Here is a 14172-nt window from a genome sequence, read left to right on the forward strand (position 1 = left end):
GAACTTGATCATTTGATTTTTGTGTATATGATATATTAGGTCCCTGTACACCATGACAAGAACTCCATAGCAACTCTGAGATTAAGGTGTAGTTGATTAATATGACATTTTTTCCCTATTCTTTTCAAAATTGGGTGGCGTCCTTAATTTTTTATGCCCTTAGTTAAACTAATGGTTTTTATGGCAAAAATTGTTTATTTTGGTCACAAATTACAAATTTGCCTCAGAGGGCTTTACAATCTGTGCACATTCCTCTGTCCTTCCCTCAATTTAAAAACCCCTCTTATGCTAAATTCTCTTAGTTAAACTAATGGTGTTTTAATAAGACTACTTATAATAACAGCAGCAATTATGGCATAAGCCAGGTACCATCGATTCATGGAAACCTGCAGAACGAGAAAGCAAAAGGGCTTCAGGGTGGGACAAATATAATGGTACATAATATAAATGTGACTAGTAATAATAATAATGGTGGTAGCAGTCTTCCAGGTTTTAATGCGAAGCGAGAAAGCACAAAGACTCCAGGGTGAAGTAAGTCAATAAGCGTAATAGTACAGGCAATAATAATAGTAATGTGACTAATAATGATTGGTAGTTGGCAACAGTCCAAATATAACCCCGATTCCTGGGAACCTGCGAGGCGAAAAGCACAAGAACTCCGGGGAAGAAGCAAAATCAGTAATGTGCATAAAATAGGAGATTAATACATAAAGAAGGAGGGAGAGAAGAGGAGAGAGGAGCTCAGCGTATCCTAGGTAGTCCCCGGCTGTCTAGGCATATTAGCATATTTTGATTATATTAATATCAAAAAGGAAGGTCTTATGCTCTTGAAAGTTTGCCCCCGGACTGAAACTGGAACCTGGTTCCACAGAAGAGGAGCCTGATAACTGAAGGCTCTGGCTCCCATTACTTTTATATACTCTATTCCACAAGTACCCTGCATTGATTGAGCGTAGCTCTCTAGTTGGGTAATATGGAACTATAAGTTTTTATAAGACGGTTTTAGAGCTTTTTTTAAATTCTAGTTTAACATTAAGCTAATTTTCTTTTCTTAGTTTTTGTTAGAACACGTTATTCTGGATCAACTGTAAAGATCTAAGAGACCTATTAATAAGGAGTTACAGTATATTGATTTTCTAATGTTAGTAAATGAAAAAAGGCCATCATTCTTTGATACAAATATATGGATTTATAAATCTTAGAGTTTTTAATAGTCATTATATATTTTGATATTAGTTAATTATTATTTGTTAAATCTGCTACGAGCAATAATGCTACATACAGCTGCTGTTTTATCATTTTAATTTTATTATATTAGTAGTCCTCATTTTTCAATTTCTTCTCATTTTAGTACTACTATAGCTGTTACTATTCTCATATGTATGAGTTTTGTCATATGGATTCCCTACATTGTAATTTTATTATGTTGTTCATTTTTACATATGACACCTATTGCACTTCTGGCCGTCCTGGGAGAGGGATCCCTCCTCTGTTGCTATCCCTGAGGTTTCTTCTTTTTTATCCCCGTCAAAGGTTTTTTGAGGGTTTTTTTCCTTATCTGGTGGTGTGCAGATTGTAAATTGAATTCTCTGAGGCAGTTTGCTATTTGTCATTTTGGGCTATACAAAAAAATGGAATTGAATTTTGTTATCGTTGTTCTATATATTTATTAAAGATGTTACGACTGGTTAGCCCCAGGGATAAGTAGGACTCAATTGCACGACCAGGACACAGGATAAGGTGTAGGTAAAACAATCTTTACTTCGTCGGAACAGGTTCTGTACACTGGTAGGAAGTCAGAAAAGCCGAACAAATAAGGCTGTGATCCAGCATAAACGTGGTCGGTGTAGTAGCCGTAGGCACCCTGGAAAAGGGGACAGACCAGAAGCAGAACAGGGCAGCAGGGTGTTGTACGCGTACAACAATCATATGAGGTGCTTGCTCCATGATGCAGGGTTCTGGGAGATGAAGCAGTGTAGGCAGGTATCCAGCTTCTGATTGAGCCGCCGGATGCCAGGATGACAAGAGATGAGAAGAGTACATGGAAAATCTGGGAGCAGAGAAGGACAGGGACAAACAGACAATTGATCGGGTAGGCTTCTGGCACCTGAGTGTCTCCTAAGGCTCGCCTGACCTTCTCCTCAACATCCCATGTAAGGGCTCCTAGCCCACAGGAGGACGGAAAGATTGTGTAAGGAGAGCTGGGAGCAGACTTAGGGTCAAACAGTTGAGACATAGCATCGGGCTTAAGGTTTTTGGAGCCAGGGTGGTAGGACAAGGTAAAATGAAAACGGTTGAAGAAAAGGGCGGTAAGCCATGTGGCCAACTTGATGTTCTCCAGGTTTTTGTCAGTTCAAACCAGGTGGGCAGAAAGCCTGATAAGCCTTTGGGGACCAATGGAACCTGACATTGGGGGAGGTGAGAGCATGCAGGGGAGCAGAAATGGCACTGGAGTTCCTTATGAACCTTCTATAAAATTTTGCAAACGACTAGGAACCGTTGAACCAACATCGACTTGTAGGTGTGGGCCACTTGGCTTCAACACGGACCTTAGAAGGGTCCACATTAATGTGGTTGAGAGAATAATGAATCCAAGGAAGCAAACTGAAGAGGTGTCGAACTCACATTTTGCTGCTTTTACGAACAGCCGATGGTACAGGAGGCATTGAGATTACCTTCTCAATGCCTTAGCTTCTATCATTTTAATATAAACTGATGGATACATTGTTTGTTGGCTTTGTTTTGTGTTTCTATTATAGATTGATAGATACATTGTATGTTTGCTTTGTTCATTTTAATACAGATTGACTGATACATTTTATGTTGGCTACTATAGATTGATAGATGAATTTTATGCTGGCTTAGTTCTATCTATCTATTATAGATTGGTGGATACATTGTATGGTGGCTTTCTTTGGGGGCAAAAGATTGATGTCTAGATTACATCCATCTCAGACAGCCACCATCCTCAAGTTTTGTAATTAACAGTTACTCTTATTGAAGTCAAAATTAAAGAGCTTAATGAAACACTGCTGAGGAGCATTTATCAACACTAACAAAAGGAGAGGGATGAAAGAGGAAGAAAGAGAACACAAATACATAAACTATCTTTGTAATGTTTCTTTGGTTGAACTTAACAACTTGCCCATTTAGATCTTTGATCCCACTTGTTTATTTTCAAAGCTGACTGCAAAAGGAAATTTGCAAAGGAATGGATTATACTTTTTGCACACCAGAAAAATGTTTATTTCAAATAAAAAATGTGAGCCTCCACTTCCCTCAGTTCAATAGACTGAGATTGGGCATATAGCTGCCCCTGGAGCTACAAACAATACAAAATCCTTGTGTATCCTTGATGTGTGTGTGTGTGTGTGTGTGTGTGTGTGTGTGTGTGTGTGTGTGTGTGTGTTGAGTGTTTTGACAGATTTGGCAGACTGTGTGACCTGCCAGTGGTGAACAGATGAGTGTGTGTGTGTGTGTGTGTGTGTGTGTGTGTGTGTGTGTGTGTGTGTGTGTGTGTGTGTGTGTGTGTGTGTGTGTGTGTGTGTGTGTGTGTGTGTGTGTGTGTGTGTATCAGAGAGAGCGTCCAGGAGAAAGTGGTTTAAGAGGCTCCTGGATGACAGAGGCCTCCCAAATGAGATTATACTTTATTGTGAGTGCAAGGACCTGGCTGTAATTCAGTTTGAAGAGAACATCAGGCCTGCATTAAACTGGGAAAGTTCACACTTGGCAATATGGACGAATAAAGGTAGAAGAGAAAAATAAGACCAATAAATAGTAGATTTCTCCCCACCCCCTCCCGCTGGAACAGTTGTGCAGTGGAACCCCTCTTATTTATATAGTACAGGCAATTCAACAATAACCAATATCACAAAAGCATGTCTGTCATTTTTTTAACACAAGAAATTTCCCTAAACGTGCAGCCTCATTTAGTAGCCTCATCAATGTTTACTCAGCTGTCATGAGATCATTGAGTTGTAGTAACATGACCTAAGAATGGAACTTTAGTCATATGATAACGGGAATGTGTATATGGGGGAAGATGGTAACCCCTGTCAACTGTATACTACTCACTGTATACTTCTACTTCAGAGTAAAACATTGTAGTACAAAATTCACTTGACTGATAAATGTTAGTTTTGTTGCAGATTCAGATTTGACTCTCAAAATATGACAAAAAACAAAATATGTTGCATTATTATCTCCACCAGGCATAGGCCTTGGGAGAGGTTTTGTGATTTGTCATGTGTGTGATTGTGTGAGTCCATGTCTTTGTCTGTGTGAGTACTCTGTGACTGAGTAAGTTTGCACCTCTGTCTGTCCAAAGCTAATGTTGTAATCTGCTGCAGCAAACTGCATACTATTTTGGGTGCCCAGTTATGGCTGCATGCTCAAGGACTTCTTGTGATTGAGGTGTTTCTCACTTTCTCACCTGCCTGCTGACTCCTCACTCACCACTCTTAACCAGCCTGCGGTAAGGGTTTCTAGTGATAACATAGCTGAGTGCATCTCCGACTCCCAGACACTACACTGTGAGGCTGGAAACAGTTTGCATACTGTCATTGTTTTGGACAGTGTGTTTGGCTAACAGCTAACAGTTAACAGAACTACCAGTTCAGATAACGATATACCTAACCGACACTCAACCGCTGCTAAGCAGTCAGGAAGTTTGGTTGGTTTACATTTGTGTTTTTTGGCAATTGTATGAAGTGTCTTTTAGGAACAATTTAAGCCCATTGCTTGTATAATATTTCTTTACAGCTGTTTTTTGAGTTTGATAAAGTCTGTTTAATGTTGATTTAAAGCATTGGTGGTATTCATTCAATCACACAATAAGCATTGGTTGTTGCAGACACAATTGGTGGAGATCTGCACTCTGCTGACCAATCGCAAAGAACGACGTTTCGATCCCCGGCTCCCCTAGTCTCTGTCAAAGGTACACTTAACCCGATTGCTGTGCCATTCGGCGTACGAATGGAAGTCGTTGTAAGTCTAGATGGGAAGGTGGAACCTTGGATGGAAGCCCCTGCCATCAGTGTATGAATGTGTGTGATTAGGGGACTGATGGCATGTAGTATAAAGCGCTTTGAATGGGTCTGAAGACTAGAAAGGTTTTATATAAATGCAAGTCCATTTACCATACATTTACCAGTCCATACATTTACCAGTATACACACAACCCTGCTCATAGTGACAAATGTCATCTTTTGTGAAGATTCTGCAGTGTAGATTCTGGTTATCTCATTATTCAGTTTTTTATCCGACTTGAGTGCAGCCGATTTTTTGGCGATTCAAAAAGCGCTGAGTGAACTTCAGCTTTTACTAATCCCAGATAAGACTAATACCATTCTCTTCACTAGAGTTTGACTAAGAATCTAAAATTGCAGTTTGTACAGGTGACATTTTTCAGTTCTCACGGCTCAGCACTCGACAAGGCAGATGAAATTTGCATGTAGCTGCCCACTTAAAGACCTAAAGGTATAATATGCAACAATTTCATAGAAAAATTATGTATGACTGATGCAAGAATAATCCAATCAATCATCACTTTAAACCCACTAGAAGTGTTTGGCGGTGTCTGTATCTACAGAGACTTTGCCCTATGCCTGAATCTTCTATCCTTTTTATTTTGATGTGTTCAGGACTCTTCTGGACGTCAGCAATGAATATTTGGGCTCCCTTGGGTTTGTTACCTCAGCCTTTTACGGAGGGTGTGCAGCCTGTTCTCGTTAAAAAAGTTTATTTTATCAAATTATGCAATATTGCTATTACTTCTTTCTTCATCGTGCAATACTACATTTCAACATCATGTCCAATATTACTTTCAATATATTATTTGCAATATAACTTTTTATCATTGACAATATCATGCACAATATCATGCACAATATTACTTTTTTACTGTAGTTTCTATTAGGCACTGGTGTTAGTATTATTTTTTACAAGGTTTTTATCATCTTTTGTTATTGTAATTTACTTTTTCTATTTTTGTTGTTTTTACTATATTTATTTTACTCTTATTGTTATTCTATTTTGCAATGGTGTCAGTATTACTTATTTTACACTTAAAACGATTACTCTATTGTTGATATATTTTTACATTTTTATTCTATTGTTTTTTGTTAATCTTCAGTTCTTGTCTTTGATCAAACTCTGGCACAAGAATTTCCTTTGGGATAAATAAAGTTCTATCTTATCTTTTCTTTTTTCCAGGTCAAACACTGGCACGTTTTCATGTTACTTGGCCGTGCTTTGGGTTGCATTCATTCAAATCCAGCACCTTCCCAGAGGTTTGTGAAAGCAGTTGGATGTGTTTATTTTTGCTTTAGGATATAACCGCTCTGAGACACTAATGCCTCACTAACGCAATAGCCTCTCTTATTTCCCTCTCTTCCTCGCTCAACCACTGCTGAACTCTAGCTCTCTCCCTCCCTAACTCTCTCTCTTGCTTGTTGAGCCGGAGACATGGACACATTTTAAATGCTGTTCGTACAAACAGAAACCATGTGATTTCATATCATACCTTTAAGTTATCATTTTCTGATTTTGATCGATTACACCTAAATCTGAAAAAAATACAACATAGCTATGACTTAAAGGGACAAGACAACTTTAGTTTTATTTAACTAATCATTTAATAGAACATGAGACTTTTACCCTATCCATGACCTGAAACCTGGCATTTGTCATATTAAATTAACTCTTATACAACAAATGGATTGCATAAACTAATGCGTCTGTATTGTCCATTTATACTGCTCTTTAAATACAATAATGTGACTCCATATTCGGAGTTAAAAAGTAATTTTTGTAATGATACAATGATTGATTCATACATGACATAAGACAACACCAAAAGTTGGAATACATGGTATCATAAATATGTAAATTATATTAATGCAATTATACACAGATTACGATCAAGATTACACATTGACAGCAACAAACATTGATTTTTTTTATATATATATATATATATATATATATAAGACAAAAGGCATTTTCTAATTTATAATTTACAGCACAAATTCTCTGCCCATTCAGAGATAAACTGTTGTTTAAAGTCTCTGCCTTTAGCTGTCCATCCAGCAATGTGTGTGGCGTGTTATTCAATGCCTTTATCCCTCAGTAGCATTCTAACAGTCTTCAGGTAGTCAGAATCTGGGTAGCCATCACTGAAAGAACACAAAAGAGAAACAGACAATGATTTTATTACATTAGATATAATGGTTCATGGCCTGTTTCTGTGATTCCGCCCATTGGAAGCAGAAAAAGATATTCATACCTCTGTAACATACATTTTTGCCAAACCTTGTTGGGGAAATGATCAGCAATACAGGTCAAATTAATTAGATCCGATTCAAATCAATGTATCAGGATGGTCAGAGCAACAACCATTTCTATGCACCGTTGCCAGTGTGACCGTTGTAGCGGCCTAACTTCCTTGTAAACAGAACCGACTTACAGTGGGTACGGAAAGTATTCAGACCCCTTTAAATTTTTCACTCTTTGTTTCATTGCAGCCATTTGCTAAAATCGAAAAAGTTCATTTTTTTTCGCATTAATGTACACTCAGCAACCCATCTTGACAGAAAAAAACAGAAATGTAGAAATTTTTGGAATGAACTCCCCACTGACGTCTTTTGTGAAGTGTAGAGAGCCAGAGTAATGCTTCATCCGCACACTCTTGACAAAGTGTATGAAAGTGTCGTGTGTTCTATGGTAGTAGTATTTACTCACATTCCGCTCCCTGCGTCTGGTTGTGTTTTTAGGGGGATGGAAGCTGTAGTGACCATGTCCTCTCCATCTTTATTGGTGGTAACAATAAACAGTAGCTGCTGGTTGAAAGCCTTATCCAGAAGCTTTAGAACCCTCCTTCCGTCACGGTTGTCAGGCAGGTAAGCACAGAGACGCAGCCCTGCATAAGGCTGCCCAGGGTGAGGGTGTTTCTCCTGCAGGAAGAGATGCACAGTTAACAGTCTTACGCTTTGTTTCACACAATCTTTGATCAACACAGGTTTTTGCTGCTTAAGCCTAACCACACTGTACTTCTCAAAAGCACCAGGCTTGTTTAGGTGCCGTGAGTGTGGAAAAAGCATGGCCAGTTTTAGTCCTTAATCATGCTCAAGTTTTCAGGAGCAGATATTGCATGGAGTATAAAAAAAAACAAAAAAAACACATTGGCAGGAAATATTTTGCCGGTATGATGATCAGTATCATCTCAATAATTTGATACAAATGTAGTTCCTGGCTGCAATAAAAAAAGCATATTTAAGTACCTGTATATGAATATAATGAGGATGGTTTTGAGGTTGTTAACCCAAATTTTCCTTCTGATAATCTTTTTCAAAGGCATATCATTTTTATGCCTTCGCGCCAGCGCCAGCTGTGGCCAGAGGCAATGGGCAATGACACAAATAATTAATAGGATCAAATGATGAAGTGATGACATTTTGGATAGACTTTTTTTTAGATAATGGCCTTGGTCAAGCCCTACACCCCCGCCCGACCACTTCGCTCTGCTGCCTCGGGGCGATTGGTTGCCCCGTCGCTCAGAGGTCCCTGCGGCCGATCCACCCGGTCACATCTTTTTTCTGTCCTGGCCCCTCAGTGGTGGAATGAACTCCCCACTGACGTCAGGACAGCAGAGTCGCTGCGCATCTTTCGGCGCAGGCTGAAAACTCACCTCTTCAAGAAGTACTACCCTGAGCCTTCCTCGTAGCACTTATTGCATTCGTATTAGCTGTTGCACTTACTGTATTCGTATCAGTTCGCTGCACTTATTGAATTCGTATTTGTTTACTGCACTTATCCTATTCGTAGTAGTTTGTAGCACTTATTATATTCGTATTAGTCTGTTGCAATTATTGTTTTCGTAGTAATTTGCCCCTGCACTATACTTTTGCTCTGGTTTATGCTTTAAGATGCTTGTTTAAGAAAGGAGATGCACTTATGACTTCTGGTGACTAGTAGTTCTCTTGAATACCTATGTTGAATACACTTCCTGTAAGTCGCTTTGGATAAAAGCGTCTGCTAAATGACTGTAATGTAATGTAATGTAATGTAATAATGTGATGCATTGTGACAAATGCTTCTACTTTAGTCTTTTGTCAATTCCCTGTAACATACATAACTTGTATCTGAATGGATTTCAGCAGCCAACTCTTTCATGTAATTAAACGGTCACGTCAGAGCTTCCTCACCACCACAGAATTTTTTTCACAGCAGATGCTGCTCCTGACTGCACTACCTGTTATTTACTAGTCAAACTGACAGCTAAGGTGATGTGCAAAACTGTTCTACGTTCCCAAATCTCTAGAATTAAACATAGTCAGTGATAAGGAGAATGTTAGAGAAAACATTCTTCCAGTTACTGTCAACAGTAGAGGAATAGTCTAGTGGCAGGGGTAGCTAGTAGAGGAGTCTGAAGCAATTACAGGAACAGTAGTAGCAATAATGCACATAGTTGGGTTTTTTAAATGAAATAAATACATGCATAAATGCATATAATATATTTAAAATATTAGTAATGGTTTCAACACTTCCACACTACTACGTTTCCATTTTAAAACACATATTTTTTGCCATGTCTACGCCTAATGTCCACACTACTGTGGAGTAAAAAAACGGAGGTGTTTGACAATTCCGGCGTTGCATTGTAGTGTGGATGGGCAAAAATGTAGACCTTTGAAAACAATGAAGTAGACGTCAGGGGTCTCAAACTCGCGGCCCGCGGGCCAATTGCGGCCCGCTAGACGATATTTTGTGGCCCCCACCTTAATATGAAAATTTAATGTTAGTGCGGCCCGCGAGTTTTATATGAATGGCACTTTACAGTGTTGTGTGCGGAGCTGAACGAACCTACCAATCACGGTGGGGTATATGGCTCTCGGGGGCGGGACATCGACCGGGCTTGATGCAAGCAGAGAAACATTCTCAATGAGTGACAGTGACAGCAGCGTTGCCATGGAGAGTGACAGCAGCGTTGCCATGGAGAGTTACAGCAGCGTTGCCATGGAGAGTTACAGCAGCATTGCCATGGAGAGTTCTCTTCCGTGCCTGGCTGGCTGCCTCGTTTCTATTAAACGCGGACATTCGTCCCAGCGCGCTGCGTTCACAACACCTCCAAAAAAAAGTTTTTAAGTTGCTGCCCAGTGGGACATTATACGTATATATGTCTCTCTCTGACAAAATAAATCAAAGTGATGCGTACGCGGCGAGATAAAAGAAAAGTAAGAAAATAATGTAGCCTAATGTGGTCTGCAGTCACATACCGACACCTGTCCGTCGGCAACAACAGTCCCCGATAAAGCAGAAGAGCTGCTGAGTTTGTGTCCAATGCACGGCCGCACCACAGCCAAGGATATATTTCAGGAGCTGTGCGAACAGACTGGTGGGCATTACCACGGATGGAGCCCCGTCTATGACCGACTGGTAGCGCTGGTTCAAAGAAAGTTAGAGGAAAATGCAGATCCAGCAGTCGTTCTGCACTGCATCGTACACCAACAGGCACTGTGCAGCATGTCATGTCTGTTGTCCTGAGATGTATCAGTTACATCAGGTCCAGGAGTTTACAGCACCGCCAGTTCAGGGCCTTTTTACAACATATGGTGATGTACTTTACTTTAGTAAAAGTACATCATTTAGTAGTGTCCTGAAGAGATTTTTTGACTTAAGAGCAGAAGTGAAGAAATTCATGGAAGATGACAGAATGGATGTTCCTGAACCTGATGATCCAGGGTGGGTTATGGACCTTGCATTCCTAGTGGACTTAACACAGGAGCTGAACATCCTTAACCTGAAGCTCCAGGGCCCTGGTCAGCTTATCACTGCAGCTTATGAAAATGTGAAAGCCTTCTCCGCTAAACTGAAATTGTGGAAAACTCAGCTTTCTGTAAAATATCTCAGCCATTTCACAACATGCAGGTCTCTTGTGGAGGAGGGCACAGCCTTCAGTGGTGGTGAATATGCCTGTGCTAGTGAAAACCTTCTGCAGGAGTTTGATCAGCGTTTTGCTGACTTCAAGGCACGCTGTGACACTTTCCAGCTGTTTGCTGACCCCTTCTCAGCTGATGTGGAGAGTGTCCCAAGTATGTTGCAAATGGAACTTATTGACTTGCAGTGCAACAGTTAAAGGGGTTTTTTAGATCTAAAAGCTAAATTCAGAGAGGCACAGGGAAAAGCAGACATGACTGGACAATTCATGAGAGAATTACTTCCATCCTTCCCTGAGCTGTCAAAAATGTTCAGTCGGGTAATGTGCCTTTTTGGAAGCACGTATCTGTGTGAAAAACTTTTCTTGACTATGAACTTTAATAAATGCAAGTACTTAGTGATGCCCATGTTGAAGCTGTACTCAGAGTTTCTACTGTAACCTTGATCAGGGCAAATGTTGCTCAGCTGTGTGAGCAGAAGCGCTGCCAGGTCTCTGGCAAGAAATAGAATAAAGCACAAATGTATTCAGGGATTGTATGTGTTGGTTCAGTGCAATGTTTCAATAAGTTATTAAAAACATGGAAATAAAAAAGTACATTTTCAAAAATATTGCGCTTTCTTGTAGTGCTTGAACGTTGAAGTGGCCCTCCTATGAGACGACAATACCAGCAGTGGCCCCAAGCCAAATTGAGTTTGAGACCCCTGGTCTAAGTAGTCCCTGATCCATCAAGCCGCCAGAAGAAAACAAACATCAGCCTTAATTATTGATCGACTACCAGTGGTTAATTCAACATATATAACGGATTAAAGGTTTTGTTGACCTTGTTTTCTTTACTAGCAGCTTTTGTGTGGTTAAATTAAGCATTTTTGTATTCTACCAGAGCCTAGATATGTAGGAAGCAAGCTGTTATTGGAGAGATTAGAGAGTGACGTGTCCAGCGGCATCATCAGCCCTACGGAGCGGACTATTGAAGCCAACTAATGTCAAATTGAAGTCCACAAAGAAATTGTAAACAAACAAAAGCATAAATTCTCTCCAGTATGACAGGGACTTCAGCAACCCGGCAGAGCTACGAGTGTGAGAACACAATGAAAAAAACAAGAAAACAATGAAACCGAGGAAAAGAGTGAGAGACATCTGTTGACCAAATGTATTGACCAATAATCATGTAAACTTTGATTTGTAAGTGTTACTTTTAAAGTAAATTTGAAATATGTGAAAGAGAGATAGAGCAAGACCTGCAGCCTTGTAACTAACTTTGTAAAGTAAAACCTGTTTTAAACGTTTGAGTATGAAGAGGTAGATTATAGAGGAACATTTTAAGTATCAAGCACTGTCTTTTATTAGTTAGTGTGGATGTGACCTCAGATATCCCAAACAAGTTTTCTCCAGCAGCATGAACTCTGTGCTGCTTCAGTCTTTAGCAGTTTCCATCCTCCCGTAGCTCTGCCAACCAGTCTAACCAGATTAACTTCTTTTGTGGAAAGAATGCTGCCCATAGAAACCTGCGCTCTATTCTGAGCTCTTTCACTGCCTTCCATTGAAATCAAATTCTACTCTACGTAGCTGTTTCTTTATGATCTTGTTCTGTTCTGTTCTCGTTACAGCTAGTGCATTATGTTGTTGTTAAGTCTAAGAAATGTGATGCAATTACGTTTATGACGTATCATAAATCAAGTTGGTTACTGAACTTTTGTTGATTATAAAGAAGTAAAATGATATGCTTTGAGCACTTGTTACGATGTATGTTAATTAACCATCATACACAGTTTCTGAAGATTTAACACATACACACACACAGAAAAAGAGGGCCCCTTACACAAGAAGAGAGAGGTTTAAGCTGCACATTATCATTATTAGTTTTTATAGACTGAAGAACTTTGAACACCAACTATATTTTTTCTGTCATTTTTTTCTTTAATCCCAAAAGGTTGTTATGCACATGGACCCTTTTCCCATGCTAACATGTATACTATGAATTAGATACAATAAGATAAGATAGAACTTTATCATCCCAAAGGAAATTCTTGAAAAATGATCCTAGTGTTCTCTGAGCTGGATTTCCACAGAATTCCAGGGGATCTGCATATGCACACAAACTGTTAGCCAGCCAATAATTAGATAGATGGTAGATAGTTCTGTGGAACCAGCTTCCAGTTTCAGTCCTGAGGGCAGACACATAGGTTTCTTCCTTTTTTTTTTCTCCCTGTTAAAGGTTTTTTTAGGAGAGATTTTCCTGTGCCGATGTGAGGTTTCCAGGATACAGGTATGTGTACAGATTGTAAAGCCCTCTGAGGCAAATTTGTGATTTTGGGCTATATAAAATATGTTGAATTGTTTGAATTGAATTGAATTGAATAGTTGAGAGTGGATCCACTACAACTCAGACTAAAATAGATTTACAAGCTTACTGTCTGTATTCCACCTGGGAATATGTAGTTGATCTGCAGGGTATTGTCATCAGGGAATCCTGGCAGGTCTCTGTGGAGGATCACCCAGGTCATCTGGCCCTCTGGCTGGCAGCCATTCAGTCCTCCGTACATCCCATTCACCCCTTCATTAGCTGCACAGAAAGCAGGCCGGATCTAGTTAAATTATCTAGAAGTGAGTAGAAGATAATCATGGAAAGCTTGACAGACACATAGAATAGGTTTGCAGGTGTGTAAAGGACCTTGTTGTACCAGTGGTGGAGGACCCTGTCCATTCAAGTAGCGGTTGAAGTGCAATTTGTCACTGCTCTGTCCAGACCCCATACTGACAAGCAAATGGAAAAAAAGAAACAAATCAATTATGAATCATTGTCAATGAGCACAACATCTAATTTGGGCACTCTAAACTAACATTAAAGGTCAATCTACTTGTCATGGAAAGTGCTTTGCCTGTGAATACAATAATGTCTTAGGTGGCTTTGATAAAAAAAAAAAAAAAAAAACGTGAGTTGTCATAATGATGTCATCAGGATTCTTTCAGTTAATGATTGAAGACAACAAATGGTTTCAAGCTGTTTGAAAGACATTGGTGTTAACCAGGTAGGAGGGGTCTAATGGAAAAAAGTTATTAGTTTTTTTGGGAGCTTGTCCAATAGTAGGGACTAAAGAGAGGCAGGATATCAGTGCCTCTGCTCTTTTGATTTGGCCATTTTCCCCTAAATCTGCCTCTTTCTGACTTAATGGAAGAGCTATGCCAAGACACAGAGTACTTCTAAGTTAAGTAAAAAACAAAGTTCCATAAAGACA

General features: G+C 39.6%; 1 protein-coding gene across 1 annotated transcript; it reads right to left on the bottom strand.

Moving 5' to 3' along the window:
* Positions 1-7099: 7099 nt before the first annotated feature.
* On the bottom strand, positions 7100-13689 carry dtx3la (deltex E3 ubiquitin ligase 3L a). Its single transcript, XM_054622818.1, is given in 4 exon segments — positions 7100-7175; positions 7741-7952; positions 13348-13469; positions 13578-13689. Coding segments are annotated over 4 exon segments (516 nt in total). The 3' UTR covers positions 7100-7105.
* Between the last annotated feature and the right edge of the window lie 483 nt (positions 13690-14172).

This window comes from Anoplopoma fimbria, chromosome 21 (assembly GCF_027596085.1).
Source record: "Anoplopoma fimbria isolate UVic2021 breed Golden Eagle Sablefish chromosome 21, Afim_UVic_2022, whole genome shotgun sequence".
NCBI lineage: Eukaryota > Metazoa > Chordata > Actinopteri > Perciformes > Anoplopomatidae > Anoplopoma > Anoplopoma fimbria.